The 17,348-nt window shown below is 54.8% G+C and overlaps 1 protein-coding gene across 6 annotated transcripts; it reads right to left on the bottom strand.

The window, feature by feature from the left end:
• Positions 1 to 24: 24 nt before the first annotated feature.
• Positions 25 to 16,493, bottom strand: PLEKHG6 (pleckstrin homology and RhoGEF domain containing G6). Of its 6 annotated transcripts, none has more exons than XM_059403756.1 (16): positions 16,211 to 16,489; positions 14,190 to 14,394; positions 12,807 to 12,962; positions 12,093 to 12,257; positions 11,640 to 11,735; positions 11,275 to 11,325; positions 10,737 to 10,886; positions 9,713 to 9,823; positions 9,407 to 9,556; positions 9,066 to 9,203; positions 8,654 to 8,773; positions 8,127 to 8,259; positions 7,894 to 8,009; positions 1,848 to 1,993; positions 461 to 1,153; positions 25 to 257 (listed from the first exon to the last, which is right to left on the bottom strand). In XM_059403756.1, exons 2-16 carry the CDS (start codon positions 14,325 to 14,327, stop codon positions 248 to 250), a joined length of 2,373 nt encoding a protein of 790 aa, XP_059259739.1. In that variant the 5' UTR covers positions 14,328 to 14,394; positions 16,211 to 16,489; the 3' UTR covers positions 25 to 247. The 6 variants fall into 6 exon arrangements, with proteins under 6 accessions (XP_059259739.1, XP_059259740.1, XP_059259742.1 ...); XM_059403757.1 differs by lacking the exon at positions 16,211 to 16,489 and adding an exon at positions 15,860 to 15,945; XM_059403759.1 differs by lacking the exon at positions 16,211 to 16,489 and adding an exon at positions 15,855 to 15,944.
• Between the last annotated feature and the right edge of the window lie 855 nt (positions 16,494 to 17,348).

Here is a 17,348-nt window from a genome sequence, read left to right on the forward strand (position 1 = left end):
CTCTTGTCTAGGGATGACCAGGCAGTCATTTTTATGCACGACTTTATGTGGGGCTCTGGTATGTCCACGGTACAAAAATGTACAGCACTTGATCCCAAAGCCCTCAGAGCAGGGAAGGCAGAGTGCCTGAGCCAGGCTTCTCAGTGGGAGGTGTGGTCCTTGAGGTAGAGTCCAGGGGTGGGGTGGTGACCAGCACTCTTGGGGAGAGATTTCCTCTGGGAGAAATGCCAAAAGTCCTGAGGGTTCCTCACACCTCTCTGAAAAGAAAGGAGGTGGGAGTCGGGTCAAGTCGATGTGGCGTGGAGAGAGAGGCTGAGTGCCCTTCCTTGCCATCGCCCCCGCTCTGGTATTGCCCTCCTCTACCGACTCCATCCCCACTGAGGTCCTATTCTGGCACTCCCTCCCACTCCATACCAGCCTTCCTTGCTCCCTCCCAGGACACATTCCCTTTGGCACTTACGACACGGACATGGGGGTGTCCAGCTGTACGATGCAGGATCCACGCATCCTCTGCAGTTGGCCCCGGGTTAGCTTCCGAGGCCTGCTATTCCCAAGCTCAGGGATGCCCTCGATCCTTTGGCTGGCCAGGTCTTCCCGGATCTCTCTGAGCATATCTTCAGCCCGGAGGGCACGGGAGTGGGGGGTGCAGCCAGTTTCCAGGAAGAGGGACTCCTCTTCCTCATCCCCTGAGGACTCCCAGGGGCTTTCCCCAGCAGAGTCTGTGTGGGTCGGGGATGGGGGGAGCTTTCCCCGAAGTTGGGCCCGATGCAAGGTTTCCGCTACCACATTCCCTCCCACTGAGGTCCTGTCTTCTTCCTCCGACCAGGTTGGTGGATCGCCCCTGGGAAGGCTGCTTCCTCTTTGGATAACTTCCCTTGGCAGTTCAGGGGCACTTCGGCGTTGGGGAGCTTGGGGGTTTGGAGGCTGAGGGCGCAGAGGAACATCTCGGAGGTCCAGGGTGGAGAAAATGAGGCGAGGGTCACGCCGAAGGGCCTGTGGGCGTAGTCGGCTCAAATGGTAGGGCCCTTTGGGGGAGCCTGGGATCAGGGTGCCATAGCCAGAGTCTGAGGTATCATCTGGAACCAACGGAGAGTCTTCGTCTGTGTCTTCTGTCACTACCAGGTGGGGGATGATGGTGGAGAACTCAGGGGTCCTACAAGTAACCATAATAGTAAATGGTTAGAGTCCCATGCCAAGGGGTCAAGTTCAAGTCCAGGAAGTCTCATCCCATCCAGAAATGGCCCCTCCTCCAAACTTGCTTCGGTATCACCTCTAAACCGTAAGATTATGTTCTCATCTTGCTGGCTAGACTGTGAGCTCCCCTAAGGCATTTTAGCCACAGCACCTGGGTCAGGACCAAGCAGGCGCTCAGGTATTTGCCAAAGGCTGCCTGAGCTCCCCTGAGGTTATCCCCCAGTGATGGGTCTTTTTTTTCCTTAACCACACTGCTGAACAGCTGTGTCACTGTGAATGGACCTCTCACTCTCTCTGGGGGTTTGGACTCACCAGATCCCTGCAGCAAATCCACACTGGCTTTCCCTCTCCATCCCGGGCCTGGGGAGCCTGCTCCTCTCAGGGAGCTCATGTTGCTCGTGTCCGTTTCCTTTGCTGCCTCCTGCCCCGCCCCCAGGCAGCCAGAGACTGACTCATCCCCGAGGCTGTCCCATGTGGTCCTTAGCATGACTGATCCAAACTTGTTCTGCTCCAACCCATAGCCCAAGTTCCTCAATCTCTTCCCAGTGCTCCCGAAAGCTGTGTTGACATTTCTCTGCCTTGTGGGTTTCTCTTCTCTCCCTTCCTCCCCGCAGCCCCCACTTTGAGAGACCTGTGGTCCCTGTGGGTCTTACCTCCCCTCTGCGCTGCTCTGAGAGCCCTCCAGGGAAGGCGAGGAGGGCCTGGTGCCTGGGGACTCCTGGTCCTGGTCCCGGTAGAGAGCCAGGAGCTCCCTCTTCTGTTGGACATACTCCTCTGCCTTCAGCTTTTGCAGGGTGACCTGGGATAGCCATACTTTCATTGATGAAGACTTGCTGTATGCCAGACTGGTGCTAAGTGTGCTACAGACATTATTTCATTTAATCCTCACAGATTCTGAATATATTATGAAGCCTATGAGGCAGATACTCTTTATTCCTCCTAATTTATTACAGAAAAACAGAATAAGTAACTTTCAAGGTCACAAAGCAAAAGACAGTGGGATGGAGTCAGGATCTGATCTCCTGAGCTGGCCCTGGGTGGGGTGAACAGAAGTCTCCATTTCCGGCTTGCACAGTTCTTCCTGCTTCTCATGTCCCCTTGCTAGCCCTCTATCCAGTCTGTGCCCTCCTTTAGGAAGCCCTCCCTGATAGACAGTGATGGCGATGTAAGTGTTCTGAATGGTGCTGGGCCTCGAGTTACTCCTGCCACCAGGGTGGACAGGGTCAGGCTCTCTCCTCCGCTCTCCTTCAGGGATGAAAGCAAGACCATTGCAAGAGGAATGGAGAGAGGATACACTAGGTTTTCTGTCTTCTTCCCCCAACATTTTCACATAGGTGCCCTCAGAATCAAGTAGTGACATCTGAGAAGTGGCTGACAGGGCCCCTCCACAGGCCTGCGGTAATCTGATACACACCATCACCCTTCGGGCTGGATAGCATGGATACCAGCCCATTTTACAGACAGGAAACAGGACCTAGAGAGGCAAAGGCTTTGCTCGAGGTCCCACGGGAAGAGAAGCAGAACTGGGACCGGGCCTCCTCTTTGAGTCCTGGTTTGGCAACTGCACTGAAGGGCAGCCTTAAAGGGTGGAAAGTTGCTAAAGGACAATGTTTGCTTGTGGAGGGGGAGGGAAGGCGGCAGAACCTGTAGAGAGGTTGAAGGCAGAGGCTGGGCAAAAAGGAGGTGCTGGTGGCAGCTGTGGGCAGCTCTGATATCAGTACTCTCTAGCATGGCCATATCATTGTTCAAATATTGGAGTACTTCCATAATTGCTCTCTCAGCCTCCTGTCTCCCTTCCCTAGGACTACCCCATCCCTCAAGATCCAGTGGCTAGAGCGATAACATGGCACAGTGGGGGGTCTCTAGGGCACCCCCTCACCCCCAAGATGCCCCACTCTAATTTGATAATGACCATGCTATACTGATTGTTAAATATTTTGATAATCTCCCCAGCTTGAGGTATAGGAACTCGCAACTCCTGGACACTTGGGCCTTCTCAAAGCCTCTCCAGAAACACAGCGGGCATCTGGGTCAGGACAGAGACATGTTGGAAAAATGGATGAACAGGGATAGGAAACTGGCATCAGGTTTATATGGCAAGTTTCCTTTCTCTGGGTGTCCAGTCCCTCAGTCTCATGAGTGACAAAGCAGTGCAAAGATTCTTAGCAGTCTCAAAAGACTAGAGAGTTGGCCAGAGCGAGGGATGATGGTGCCCGGGGTAGGAAACCGGCATATCAGGGCCACGTTCTATGATCTCCCTCCTCTCCAGTGTGGGATGCAACAAGAAATAAGGACAGTGGGCGGAGTCGTTCTTGGGGCCAGGGTGGAGCTGGAGCAGCCTGCTGGTCCGCTGAAATGCCGTGCCCTTGGCCCCACACGACCCAAGTTCAATAGAGTGTTCGGGAAGTCCAGGACAGGGATGGTGTGGGGAAGCAAAGAACTGGAAGGAAGGGGTGGGGTAATACAGGCATCTCCACTCAATGTGCCCCTGGCCCGACCATAGGAAAAAGCAGGGAGGGAGGCATCAGGAACGGGGCTGTCGGAGGTCCTCCCAGACATGCCGAGCCTCCCCGGCAACCCTGGGAGGATCTTCTCAGTTTGGGGAAGAGGACAGACAAGTTGGAAAGGGAAGAGGAAATTGGTTCCTGAGCCAAAATGCGACCCCTCCACAAAGCCAAGGAGAGGAAGGGAGGGCCCCCCCAGCAGGATTCTTCTTCCTTTGCTCTGGTAGAGAACACAGCCTTGACCGGAAACGCCTCTTCTTCCCACTGCTGCCTCTGGGGTGGCTCCTAGATTCATCTGCTCCTCCCAGAGCTGCCCAAGTGGACTAGCACGGATCTCTCAAGGTGCCCACGGACTCTGAACTGCTGTGAGGCCTTTCCCCAGTCAGCACACAGCCCTGCCCAGTCAGCACACCGCCACTGTCTTCTAGTGATGACAATAACAAACATTTATGGAGCTCCATTAAGTGCTGGGCCTTGTGCCAAGCGGCAATAATAACTGTCCCATCGCTCCTGCACGGAGGTGCCCACTATCACTGCAATTCCCCAGATGGGGACCGGGGTTGGAGACGCGATGTAACTTCCGTGAGAGCAACAGTTAACAGGGGAGAGCTGGGCTCTAGCTAGTTCCTCAGCTGCCTGCTTTAGCCTCCCTCCCTGCTTTAGCCCTTTTTCGACCTCTGTCTCTTGACGGCTTTTTTTTGTTCCCACCACTGGTTCCTTTTTCCACTTCCCAGACCCTAAGCGTGGACCTTTCCCAGGATTTAGTCTGTCTTCCTTGGAGAAGTTCATTTTTTCCTAAAACCTTAGGCTCTCCAGGCTAGACCTGTGGGAATAAATAATAAAGCTGCACCTACATTTCTGTGAGGGGAGAAAGCCGTAGTGCCATCCCTGGGCGGTTGCTCTATGGAGGAGCCCCACAGCCCTCATCAGTCTGACTGGTGGCAATAGAGAGCAGTTTTCTTTAAGAATTCGGTGTGAGACAACAGCAGGACACACTAATTTCAGTTTCTTTGTCCTTTGCTTTGCTAAACGAGGCCAGGAGCTTGTGCGCTGCCTGGTTATGTATCAGAAGTGACCTCCTTTCCCTGTTAACCAGGAGTGAGACTTCTGAAGGTGAATTGGTTGGAATAATATCCTAATAGTTTTAGGGGTCCCCTGGGGGTGGGGTGGGTATGTGTCATCTTGGGACTGGGAACCCAAGGAAGAAGAGAACGTTCTGACAGTGGGGTGGTGAAGGAAACGGGCTCCAGTAAGGGCCCCCCACCTGCTGCCTGGGGAGTTCTGTGGCTTGTTTAGGTATTCAAGGAAGCGGCAGTCCTGCAGGGCTGAAAGACACAAGATCTTGAAGCCCTGTCTTTCATTCTTCTTTCTTTCTTTTTTTAATGGGCAAAATCCTCATATTTATTTTTTACGCTCCTAATTCATAGTTTTCAATATACTATTTAAACAGAGACTAAGCTCCAAATTTCCTTCTTTTAAAGAAGCTCTCCACATGATGGTACGGTATAATAGATAAGAGGGCAGGAAGGGTGCTTAAAATTGTTTAAAGAACAAAACTATTTTCACAGGTTCCAGAAGCCGTAATGACCTAATGTGCCAATGACAAATCATTATTATCTATTTATTAAAGCAAGCGCTATGAGAACCACTAATTTGATTTAAACTGTAAAAATAATGAAGTTGCATTCTTTAGAAATAGTCTTTCTTTGTTCAAAATGTCCCCTTTTTTGGTAACTGAGATATAATTAACATATCACATTATATTAGTTTTGGGTATACAGAATAATGATCCAGTATTTGTATATATTACAAAATAATCACCTCAGTAAGTCTCATTAATATCTGTCACTATACACTTCACACAAAAATTTTTTTTCTCTTGTGGTAAGAGATCTTAAGATCTATTCTCTTAGCAACTTTCTTAGTTCATCCTTTGTCCCCACTTGAACCTCAGGGCTGTGTTTCTATCCTTTCCAAAGCCCCTAAGATATCTCCACTTGGCTACCCCCCACTACATCCTTTCCAAAGTGCTTCTGCTTAAAACTGGACAGTACCCTAGACTCCCCCCTCCCAGGAAGCAACAACTAACCCAACAGGTATCTCTTTTTGTTAAGATTTCATTTCACTCTAGGGTTCCATTGCAATCTTTCCAAAGCAATCTTTCAAATGGGAACTTTGGGAAGGAAGTCATGCTTTGTCCTTTCTAACCTGTGACCTGCATAAGGAGCGTTTACCTAGGGCTGGGTAGTAGGCTGCCTGCTTAATCAGAATGACTTCTTTGACTCTTCCCCATGAGGCAAGGACTGTTATTATTTAAGTCCATTGCAGGTAAAGACATGGAAGCTTGTTGGGGGGGGTGGGCACATAATTCACCCAAGATCACCCAGCTAGGAAGAGGTAGTTCCTTTCTCTACTCCCATCCCCTACACATTTTTCATCCCTTTTTGCAACATGTTCCTAAGAACATGGCACTAAACCTCTGTATTTCACACCAAAACTAGTACAGTAAATCTCCTGCCACCAATCTCTTCCTCCTCCAGCCCACCTATCACCCTGCCAGCTGTCAATACAAGACGAACACAAGGGTTTCACCATGGCAATTTCTTGCTCAAGAATCTATGGTGGCTGTCTTGTCAACCCACTCGATTCAACCTTGTCCTGTCTACACTCTTCTGTAGCTCTTGGGAGTCCTGTAGAAACTGGCCTCTCCTCACTTGCTCACACAAATCCTTTGCTCCAGACTTAGACAGACAGAATGGAACTGTGGCTGAGAAGGGAGTCACTGTCCCCAAAATAATCCAACCCAACTGCTCCCTTGACGTTCTGCTCACGGTCTTCCCTAGACTTAAAAGGCCAATTTAAATCTTTACTCTCTGGCCATTCTGCTCCAGTGGTGGGTTGAATAGTGGCCCCAGAAAGATATGTCTAGGTCCTCACCCCTAGAACCTATTTGGAAGGTTCTACACTTATTTGCACATCTGCAAAGACCTTCAGTTAAGGATCTCTTGATGAGATCATCCTGGCTTTAGGGTAGACTGGTGTCTGTGTAAGAGACGGGAGTGGGAGATTTGGACACAGAGACATACAGAGAGGAAGTCCACAAGAAGACAGAGGCAGAGACTGGAGAGACATGGACACAAGCTAAGGAACACTTGAAGCCACCAGAAGCTGGAGAGGCAAGGAAGGATTCTCCCCTAGCATCCTGAAGGGGAAACAAGTGGGCTTGCTGACACTTTGAGGCCTGAATTCTGGCTTCCACAACTATGAGAAAATAAGCTTCTGCTGCTTTAAGCCATTAAGTTTGTGGTAACTAGTACAGCTCCATTTGGATCTTTTGAATTCCTCTAGCTTTAATCACATGAATCTGCCCTGTTAAATACCTTCACTTGCTCCTTGTCATCTGTAGGACAAAGTTCAACTTCCTTAGCATAGCATCCAGTAGTAGGCACGATCTGGTAGTACCTACCTCCCAGCCTCTCTGCCACTACACCTGCCCTTGGACTTCATATCCTGGTAATATGAACTCCTAGGCCAGTGGTTCTCTCCACACACATGGTGTTTCATGTTTTCCACATCAGCACATTCTGCTTCTCCATTTGGAATACCCTTCTTTCCCATCCTTGTTCCCCTACACACTCCTAGATATCCCCACAAACGGTGATCAGAGCATCACCCCTCTGTCAAGGTGTCACAGCATCTGACCTCTACGCTGTCCCTTTCCCAACCAACCCATCAGACAGAACAATTACTCCCTCCTCGGCCACAGTTCCATTCTGCATACATGTTTCCATTATTTGTATACTAATCTGTCTAGCTAGGCTGCCGGCCATGTTCCCTGAGGGGCGGGATGATGCTTTATTCTTTTCTGAGTCCCTAGCACCCAACCAGTGCCTGCACCTAGCAAGGGCTCCACTGGTGTCAAATGAAAGACAAAGTTCCAAACATCATGGTTTCGGGGTGTAAAGACCTTTAGGGGACGCTGTCTTGGGCTCTCCCAGTGACTGGTACAGTCGCTGGCCAAAGGCTTTCTTTCCTGTTCTTGTGGATGGTCAAGGCTATGTCTCCCTCCCGAGGGACCGAACCGGACTGAACCCGCATCCATCCCAGCCTCTTTCTCTTCCTCCTTCCCTCTTGCATTCCCATCTCTGACCTCTGAGGACCCCTCCACCCCTCCCCACTTCTGGCTTTCACATACCTGGGCCTGTTGAGTCTTCTCTAGCCACTGGGCACGGTCTGTAGCACTGGGACACTGCACAATGAGGGCACTGGAGACACAGTCGAATTCAGTGAGATGGATCACCAGGAAGCTGTCTGGGTGGAGGAGAAGGTCTGCTCAAGGGCTAGACCTTATTTGATGCCCATCCTGACTGCTCCTTCCCCTTGCCAAGAGGAAAGGAGAAGGAAAAGGTCCCCAAAGAAGAGACATACTAGGGTCCCGTAGTGGTCGGCACACAAGCTTCTCCAGCATGAGTGGGGGGCGGATGACCTTGGCTTTGTTGAGCTTGCGCTGGGGCTTGGTCACTAGGAGCATGTCAGAGAAGAGGAAGAGGTACACGTCCAGCTGGGAAGCCATGCGTAGAAGAAAGAGACAGGGTCAGCTGGAGCAGGGGAAGAGAGTGGGACATGGATCAGGCCCCGTGTTGTGTGCATGCATGGGTGCACAGGTGCACAGGGGACAAGTGCACAACTGTGGAGTGCTAGAGCTGGAAGGGGTGTCACTTTGGTCCCGTTTCTCACTTTATAGGCCGGGAACGTGGCTGACTCAGGGGCATACAAACAACCAGAGCTTCACCATGCCATGTCCTCCTCCCAACACACACAGACATAGACACAGATACACGAACACATCTCTTTGCCCATTTCCAGCTTTCCTGACTCTTATTCAGTCTCCCGGCATCCCTCCCTTCTCTGTGATCTCTGTTCCTCCTTCTCTGAGCTTCCCCATAGCCCCTCACCTTCCCTTCTCGCCCCTCCTTCACTCGCACGGGTCCCTCCAGCAGCAGCTGCCTGATGTACTCAGAAGCAACCCCCAGCATGGGGGACGTCAGGTCCAGGGTGCAGAACGGACGCAGGTTCTGAGGGACATGGGGTGGGGAGGATCGTGGGGCTGGGCAGGGCTGCCTCCCCCTCCCAGCCACGGTGGTTCTTTGTTCTGTCACTGGCACCTTCCCTTCTCATCCTTGCCCTCTTGGAGGGAGAAGAAGCATTGAGTACTTCCTTCTCACTCTCTGGAACTCCTCATGTGGGAGGAGTGATGCGCACAGCCCCTCTGTGGCCCCTCCGCCCCTTCTCCGCCAGGCCTCTGCTTCTTCTGTTTCCCTGGGGACCTTGCTTGTTCTGCGCCTCCTTGCCTCTGCCCTGCCTCACCTTCTGCACTTCCTCGCTGGACGGCTCCAGCACGTCGTAGGGCCCGATGCGTCGGGCTGCAGCCACCAGGCTCTCCTGCTCTTCGCTCCGGTGGACGAGTTGGTTGATGTGTCGCAGGAATGACTCCACAGCGGCAATCTACGTGATGGGTGGGGTGTGGAAGGAGGAAGAGCTCAGCCCCTTCCCCTGTACGTCTCCCCCGGTCAGTGACAGCACGGGCGACCAGTCAGTGCCACGCGGCCACATGCATATGAAGAAAGAGACCCCTGAGAGTTCCTGGAAATCAGTTCCCACATGCCAGTTCCCAGCTCCCGAGGGCATGGCACTGCCAGGCCACCTACCATGGCGCTCAGTGCTTCCTGGACGTGTGCCTCAGGACTCCTCTTAAGCACAGCCTGGAGCAGCAGTGGGTACTTGGTGACCCGCTGGTGGGGCTTGATGAGCAGGTCCCCCAGCATCTGTCTCCCCGCGAGCTTGTGCTTCTCACACCACTGCCAGCAGAGGAGGGCAGGGGACGGTCAGGAGTCTGCAAGCCTCCTGCTGCCCCATTCCAGTAATAGCCTCGGTCTCAGAACCAGCTGGAGATCAGGGATGACCTGGAGGTCTAGGGTCCGCCCCAGCCCCCTTCCCAGCACCCCCTCTCCCACCTGCACAAAGGCATGGAAGAGAGGATTATTGTCTTGCTGCTCCCGGGCGTAAGCCATGGTCCGCTTCACTTGTAGGCAGTATTGGACATAGGGCTGGAACCTCTGGCTGAACTAAGGGAGAGATATGGGCAGGCAGGGGGAAGAAGGTCATGAAATCTGGCCTCCAGCTGCAGAGCACGGGGAGCAGGAGGGAGAACCTCTCATTGACCCTTAGTCTAGCTCTCGCAATCCCTAACCCCCATGATGCTTTCCCCTACCTGTGACTGCCAGTCCCTTTCTCTGGAGTCCAGGGAGAAGATGAGGTCCCCAGAGGCAGACCCACTGCTACTCTTTCAGGCCCCGTGCACAGCCCCTGACCTACCCTGCCGCTCTGGACGTACTCTCCCACCATCAATAATTCAGCTGGAATGTTTGCAGGACTCTGCAGGTCCTGTTTCACACGGGTGGTGGCTAGTGACCTGAGTCTTGCCCAGAAGACCTGTTCCTGGGCTTGTTCCCAGGAGATGAGTGCTCCCCCCAACCTCTGTACCCCATTCTGGCTCTGCAAGGCCCAGACCTCTTCCTGGTCAGGTAAGATTGTGGAAGAAAGTCTGACCCCAGGCCTCTTGATTTCTCTTGTCCCATTTCTCCATGCTCTGGGTGATCTGGGGCCTTTTACGGCCCCTTCCTCATTTACCCAGAAGATGCCTTGCTTAGACCCCATTCTTCTCCCAGCTGTTTGGCAATGCATCTCTGGCCAAGAAGTAAGATTCTGTAGTTAAGAGATCAAGTATAACCCTTCCCTGAGATAGCTGCATTTCATTTCAAAAGAGTCACCCAAAGACCAAAGAACTTTTGGGACAGAGGTCATACCTGTGGAATGAAGGGCAGGAGGCGAGGAGATATTCTGGGGTGGGGGCTGTGCTCTCAGACCCCCTTCAAGCCACAGAAGAATGCAAGTGACAGAGGCATACCCTGCAGGCAGGACCTCTCTGGGCCCTCCCAGGCCTGCCCCAGCCAGATGTAGCCCTTTGCCATGTCTCACCGTCAAGAAGCCATTTTGCAGGCTGACAGGGTCCAGAGGCTGGCCTGAGGCTCGAGTCTCCCTCAGGGTGGGCCCCAGCACCTCCTCCCAAAAGCTCTTGTGAGCTCGAATCAGGCTGGGGACATTTCCAAAGAGGATCTCAGCTGATACCTGGAGGAGGGAGCAGAACTCAGCCACAAGCCTTGGCAGGTCACCGTCACACAGCTCTGGCCACCGACAGGCAAGGACCCGTAAGCTTGGCTGGTGGAGGGTGGGCTCAGGATGAAACCTGCAGGGGAGCTGAGAGATCTAAGGGGCTAGGGTTTTCCCTTCTACTCCTCTGGCACTTGGGCTGAGCTCTGCTGAGTCCTGGAAAAGAGCAGAGGCCAGGCTGCTTGGGGTCTAGAGCAGGAAGGGGAGTAGGAGGGCAGGGGGTGTCCTGGAAAATGAGGCCATGGGAATCCAGACAGAGCAGCCTGGGGGGCTCTCTGGGAGCCCACCCCCATTCTGTGGCCTCAGAGCTTGGGATGTGGCCAGGTCCTCCCGAGTGCCCACTCACCTCGGTCAGTAGTCCCACTCGCTGCAGATTCAGCAGGCCGGCGGTCAGGAGCTGGAGGCAGGGAAAGCCAAGGGTGTAGGCACCTGACTCCTCCTCTGGGGACCCCAACCTAGCCCTTCAATGTAGCCCCATCCCAGCTTCACCACTGCTAACCTGATTCCCAAGATCCCCAGCAGGTCTCCAATGGCGGGGGGGGTGTGTGTGTGGGGGGGCAGGGGGGGTTGGGATCTCCCGGTTACGTGTCCCCGCCTTCCCTCCGCCCCTCTCCATGGCCCTCCCTTCCTGGCCTGGGAGAGTGGGGGCCATGTAAGGGAGACGGGTGGATGGCTGAGGTGTTGCCTGGGCCAGGGACTGGAGCAACTCACATTGGTCATGATCTTGAGCTTCCGCACATAGATCAGCTCGGTGGTCAGCAGCTCCCAAAGCGCTTCCTGTTGGTGGCAAAGCTCTCGGCTCATCTCCTGGGGTGGGGACAGCACTGGTTCAGTTAGGGAACGATAACAAGAACAGCAGCTGGCACCTGTTTAAATGCTACTAGATCTACCTCACAGATGATGACCTTTTAATCCTCAAGTGTGTACGTGGTTTTATCCCCATTTTACAGTGAAGCCACTGAGGCCCAGAGAGGCTTCCTTTCTCCATCAAGGTGTCACCAGTAAGTGGCAGACCCAGGAGTAGAACCTACAACAAGATGTCTCCAAATGCTTTCCCCACGTGACCCTACTTCCCAAGGCCTTTTTCCCCCCTTCCAGGGCGGATGTGAGTTGTCTGTGGGCATCTATGATACTGGAGGGACAGACTCTGTGTTCCAGGCCCACCTTATGCCCAGGCACCAGCTCCTTCCAGGACTTCTCAGTGACCAGGCTGCTGTCGCTGCCCTCTCCAATCTCCCAGTGCCGCCGCTCCTCAGGGGGCAGGCGGGGCATCCCAAACATGCTGAACGTATGCAGCCTCATCTCCAGCTGGCGGGCCTTGCTGACTTCCTGGGGGAGCCAAAAAGGGCATTAACCCTGGCCATATCCTGGGCATGCAGATCCCCGGCCTGGGGATGGCTGCGAGTGCTGGTATGTGCGTGTGCATGTGTGCATGTGTGTGTGCGTGTGTGTGTCTGGGAATGGGAGGTAGCACTGTCCCTGAGTGGGGACACAGAAGCCTGGGGGCAGAAGAAATGGCGTTGCTGGAACACGGACAGAGAGGCAACTTGGCCTGCAAAAAACGTGCCAGTCAGAGGAGTCTGACTGAGGCTCCCTGACCGGAAAGATACTTTCTAGGCTCTTCTGAGTCAGAACCTCTCATAGGGACCTCCAGGTGGAGACCAAGGGACCTGCGGTCTCAGGCAACATTCTGACACTTGCCTACAAAACGGACATTTTTATGAGGCAGCATGGCTTGCAGATGTGTCCCTGAGAGGGTCTCTCCACAGAACTGAATCCGGCGTGGTACGGGGGCCGGCCACTCTCTCTGCTCTGATCATCTGCGGACCATAAAGCTCAGGCTGTGAGCCTGGGGACAGGAGGAGAGGGACCTCTTACCTTGAATTTAGGGGAGTGTGGTGGGCCAGACCCAAAAGGGCCTCCATACTTCTTCTCGGGCTCTAGTTCTTGCATCTTCAGAGGAGACACACCTCGGACCTGGCCAGAGCCCTTGGCAAAGGGGACATAGCCATGGAGGCGTCGGCGACCGGGATCCTGGAGGAGGAGGAAGAGCAGGGTAAGTTCTTAGGGGGCCTCCCTTCTCCCCGAAGTCCCAGAGAGGTAGCAGGGCCAGACTTGACTGCAGGTGGTGTCCCCTACCTCTGCAAGTGGGGCTGGCTCACCTCAAACCAGTCTGGGGTGAGTCACTCCTGCTCTGAGCCACAGCAGCTGCTGCCAGGGAGGCCAAGCTGAGCAGGGCAGGGGCCTGCCAACTTGGCTCCCCTAGAGGGCCTAGGGGCAAAAGTGGGGGCCTCTAGAGCAGGAGCACAGGCACCTACAAGCCTGGGCTCCAGTGTGGATACTCCTCCAGGGCCCGCCCGCTCACATGTGTGCTCCCTGTCCTGTGGGCGTGCGTGCACAGGGCACAGTGCAGACAGTATTCTGGCTCCCTCCAGCTCCCCCTGCGTGGGAACGACTTCCCTCGCATGTGGGGATGAGGGCACACACATGTGTGGCCTCCTCCCCAGGGGCATGCGGCCCGTGTCCTTTCCAGCTGGGAGTGGCTGTGCTTCCTTATGAGAGATTGAGACCATGGCCACAAGTCTCCTCCTGGGCAGGCCTGGTCACATTCCTTGATCTGCCTGTGGCCTAACAGCACATACTTCCTAGTCTCCCTTCCGGCCCTCAGCCCGGGAGAGTCCCCAGCTGTCCTCCCTCTCTCCCAGGGCCAAATCCTATTCCAGGAAGGCAGGGAATACCCCCAGTGGGAAACAGAACTGTCCTCAGGGTGCAGGGGCAGCTTGGAAGCTAAAGGAAAGGCATTTCAGGCAGGCCAGGTGGGTGGAGCTGTGGGGAAGCCAAGGTAGGCCCCCACAGCCCTCCCCACTTGCAGAGTAGGGACACCCTGAACCTTTGCTCTTCCTTCAGTGCTGACTCAGATAGAGTGGGCCTCAGGGAACCCACAGGCTCCTCCCAAGTAGAGGCGGTAGTCTGGGAAGTGCCAGGCTCCCTGCTCCCCGTGACCCCCCCAACCAACTCCAGGCCTCAGACCTGTCTAACAGCACCTCCTCCAAGGGCCTGGCTTCACCCATCTGCCTGGGATGGGTGTGGAGTCCTGAGAGCCTGGATCAACACTAACCTGCTCTCCCTCGAAACCCAGGAAAGAAGGCAGGGGTGAGGGACAGGAATAGACCACCTCATGAAGCTGCAAGAGAGATGTGAAAGCCTCACTATTCTCCCTCTTGCCCCTCCCAGGTCACTTTTGGGGCAGCCTGGACTCACCAGTCCAGGGGCAACTTGGGAATGGAGACGGTCAGCAGAACCCTGCTTGGAGGCCTGATAACGGCCCCCGTAAGTCTCAATGCGGGATGCCACAAGTCCTTGGAAGGGACACTCATCTGGAGGAACAAAGGTCTGCATCTCTTCTTTCCTGGGTCACCTCTGAAGGATCATAGCTTCAATGTCAAGGAGAAAAGGTTCCCTGAGGCTGCAAAGATTAAAAAAAAAAAAAGAAAAAAAAAGGAATGGAAGGGCTGGCCTTGATCAGTGGGTGGCACCAGGCGGGGGACCAATAGAGGGAGGGGGATGGGAAAGATGATGGAGTGGGGGAGGAAGAGTCAAGGGCTTGTCACTAACTGCAGGAGTATAGCTGCCTATCTGTGACTTCGTGGGGGTAGGGTATGGCCACGCATGCTGGGGAGGGAGCCCCATGGAGCTATGCTTCCTCCTTTACATGTAAGCACATCAGGCATGTGCTCCCTCACTGGCCTCAAAGGATGCTGTAGTCCTCAGAGCAGCTGGGAGCAAGGGTCACAGGCAGGTCCCCAGGCTTCCTGGATGTCCCTCCTTTCCAGGCACGGAGCCATAGCCTCCCTGTGGCCTAGGCAAGAGGTGCTGGGAATTCCTCGGGTGGGGGCACCCTGGAGACTGTACCACCTACCCACTATTTCTGTATAGCCCTAAACTAAGAATGCTTTTGACATGAGGAAATAATTGGGAAAAAAAAAATTAAAAGGATAATATTCCCTAACACATGGAAAGTATATAAAAATCAAATCTCATGATCCCTAAATCAAGTTTTCTTTCTTTCTTTCTTTTTTTTTTTTTTAAAGATTTTATTTATTTATTTGACAGAGATCACAAGTAGGCAGAGAGGCAGGTAGAGAGAGAGAGGGGGAAGCAGGCTCCCTGCAGAGCAGAGAGCCAGATGTGGGGCTCCATCCCAGGACCCTGGGATCATGACCTGAGCCGAAGGCAGAGGCTTTAACCCACTGAGCCACCCAGGTGCCCCCCTAAATCAAGTGTTCTTGGAACACAGCCACATTTACACATCTCCAGTTGTCTACCACTGTTTTCTTGCTAGTTGAGACGAGACTGTCCCTATAGACTTAAAGTCTGAAATATTTACTGTCTGGCTCTTTACTGACAGTTTGCTCGCCCCTTACCTGGACCCTCCTGCCCACAGACAGGGAGGGGAGGGAGGACAGCTATCAGGTGGCTGGGCTTAGAGACAGCAGGCTATGTTTGGTCTTCCCCGGCCTCTGGGAAACCTCCATGGAGCTGGGAGCCAGCCGGGGGCTCCAACCCTTCCCCTTAAACCTGGATAGAGGACCCACCCTTTGAGTGGGCAGGACCTGGAGAGCAGAGGCCTAAGCATGTGCTTGTTCCCCTTCAAATGGGCTTGAGGCCCCTGCTCAGCCCTCCCCTTCCTTTTCTCTGATTTATGAGCGCAAGAGGAAAAAGTTCATTGTCTCCCCGGCCCCTTCCCAATAATCCTCCCTGCGAGGGTTGCCTCCGTCTCCTTTGCCCTCTCCCTTCCCCTGGTCCTTTTCGAGCTGGGACGCCGGCTGGCCTCCGCCTCTCGCCCCCGCGCCGCCCGCGCAGCCCGCACCGGCTCCAGCCCCTATCCCGCCCCGCCCCCGTCCTCCCGGCCCCGCAGCCGCTCACCTCACCTGTGTCCGCAGGTGTCCCCGTGCCCGCCGCCCGCGCTGCCGCCCGCCGGGCTCCCGGTTCCCGACGGCTCCCGCGGCAATGCCAGCCCCGCTGCCCGGCCTGGGTCTGGGACCGAGCGGCCCGTGGGACCCGGGCAGCGCAAGGCCGGGCCGGGAGGGAAGGTGGCGGGACAGGGGCGGGGACGCGGGCTGGCGCCGCCCTCTCACCACGGGCCCGGGACCCGGCTGTGCCGTGTGGGCGCCCGTGTGGCCCTGGGGACGGAGGGTCCGGTGCCCGTGACGCAACCGCCATGCTCCCCGGGCAAGAAGAGCTCACTGCGCAGGGCTCCTCTTCCCCTCCCTCCTTCGCACCTGAACTCTCCAGCCACCCGGCCCGGGAACCGCGCGCCACGCTGGCGCTCTCTCCTCGCTGCCAGACCCCTTCCGGGCACCAGAGTAATGAGGCACACAGGCGAGGCTGGGCGTCGCAGGAGGCGGCGAGAGTAATGACCCGGTGTCCTCTGGTGCCCACCTTGCTTTCAGGTGCAGCGAGTGGCCGGCTCTAGGGGAGTGGGACTGCCAGTGAGTGCGGCTCCTGTGACCCCTCGTGCCCATTCTGGGCTGAGTCCAAAGTGTGACCCGTATCTCTCACATGCCTGCCCTGGCCACGGGTGGAAGGCTATGTCTGGACTTTGCCTTTGCTCCAGAGATGGTACCAGGCAAAGACCTGACCCAATGCTTCTCCCACTACCTGAGTCCTGCGGTGGGAGGACCCTTCACTGGCCAACAGGCATGTCTCAGGCTCCACCCCAGTGAGGGTGTCATCCCAGTCCCCCCTGGGGCTGCTGACATAGAGGCCTTCCAGGAAGGGCACTGGCAGTGCGCTGTAAGCTGTGCGCTGTAGGAAAGGACCACATTCTCACATTCCCACCTCACGGCACACACCGCCTGACAGGAGGGCTGGGTATTGGTGATCAGAAGTGTCCACAGTGCAGGGTCATTGTGATCTTACAATCAAGAAACCAAAGAGTCTGTGGTGGGGTGGGGGAGGGGGCGGGGGGGGGCAGGCCCCAGCACCTCCACCCTGCCCTGTGGTCTTCCTGCCCCAGCCAGCCATGCAGTGACCCATAGGCCTCCTTCCATTTGTAGAGCATTCGGGAATTTATGAAGCACTTTCAAAAGCATAATCTCATTGTAGCACTAGGGAAAGGGTCCTCCATGCTCCTCTCCTGTCTGCCAGCTTAAATCCATAAGCGATTGGAAGTATTCTAGTCCTCATGTGGACTCTGATGACTCCGTTTTGCTCGGGAGAGGAATGTTTATGGGATGATTTCTAACTTCCTCCAGCTAACTCTCCTCCGAAAACCACGGGATGGTTTCTGATTTCCTCCGCCCTCCTCCTTATTTGTTCTGAGCTTGCTGTTCTGTGATTCTCCATTGTTTCAGAAGAGTTCCTCCAGCTTCCCGTATCCTATCTCTTGCTTCCCGCCTCTGGGTTGACCAGCATTGG

The sequence above is a fragment of the Mustela nigripes genome, chromosome 6, assembly GCF_022355385.1.
Source record: "Mustela nigripes isolate SB6536 chromosome 6, MUSNIG.SB6536, whole genome shotgun sequence".
In the NCBI taxonomy this organism is placed as follows: domain Eukaryota; kingdom Metazoa; phylum Chordata; class Mammalia; order Carnivora; family Mustelidae; genus Mustela; species Mustela nigripes.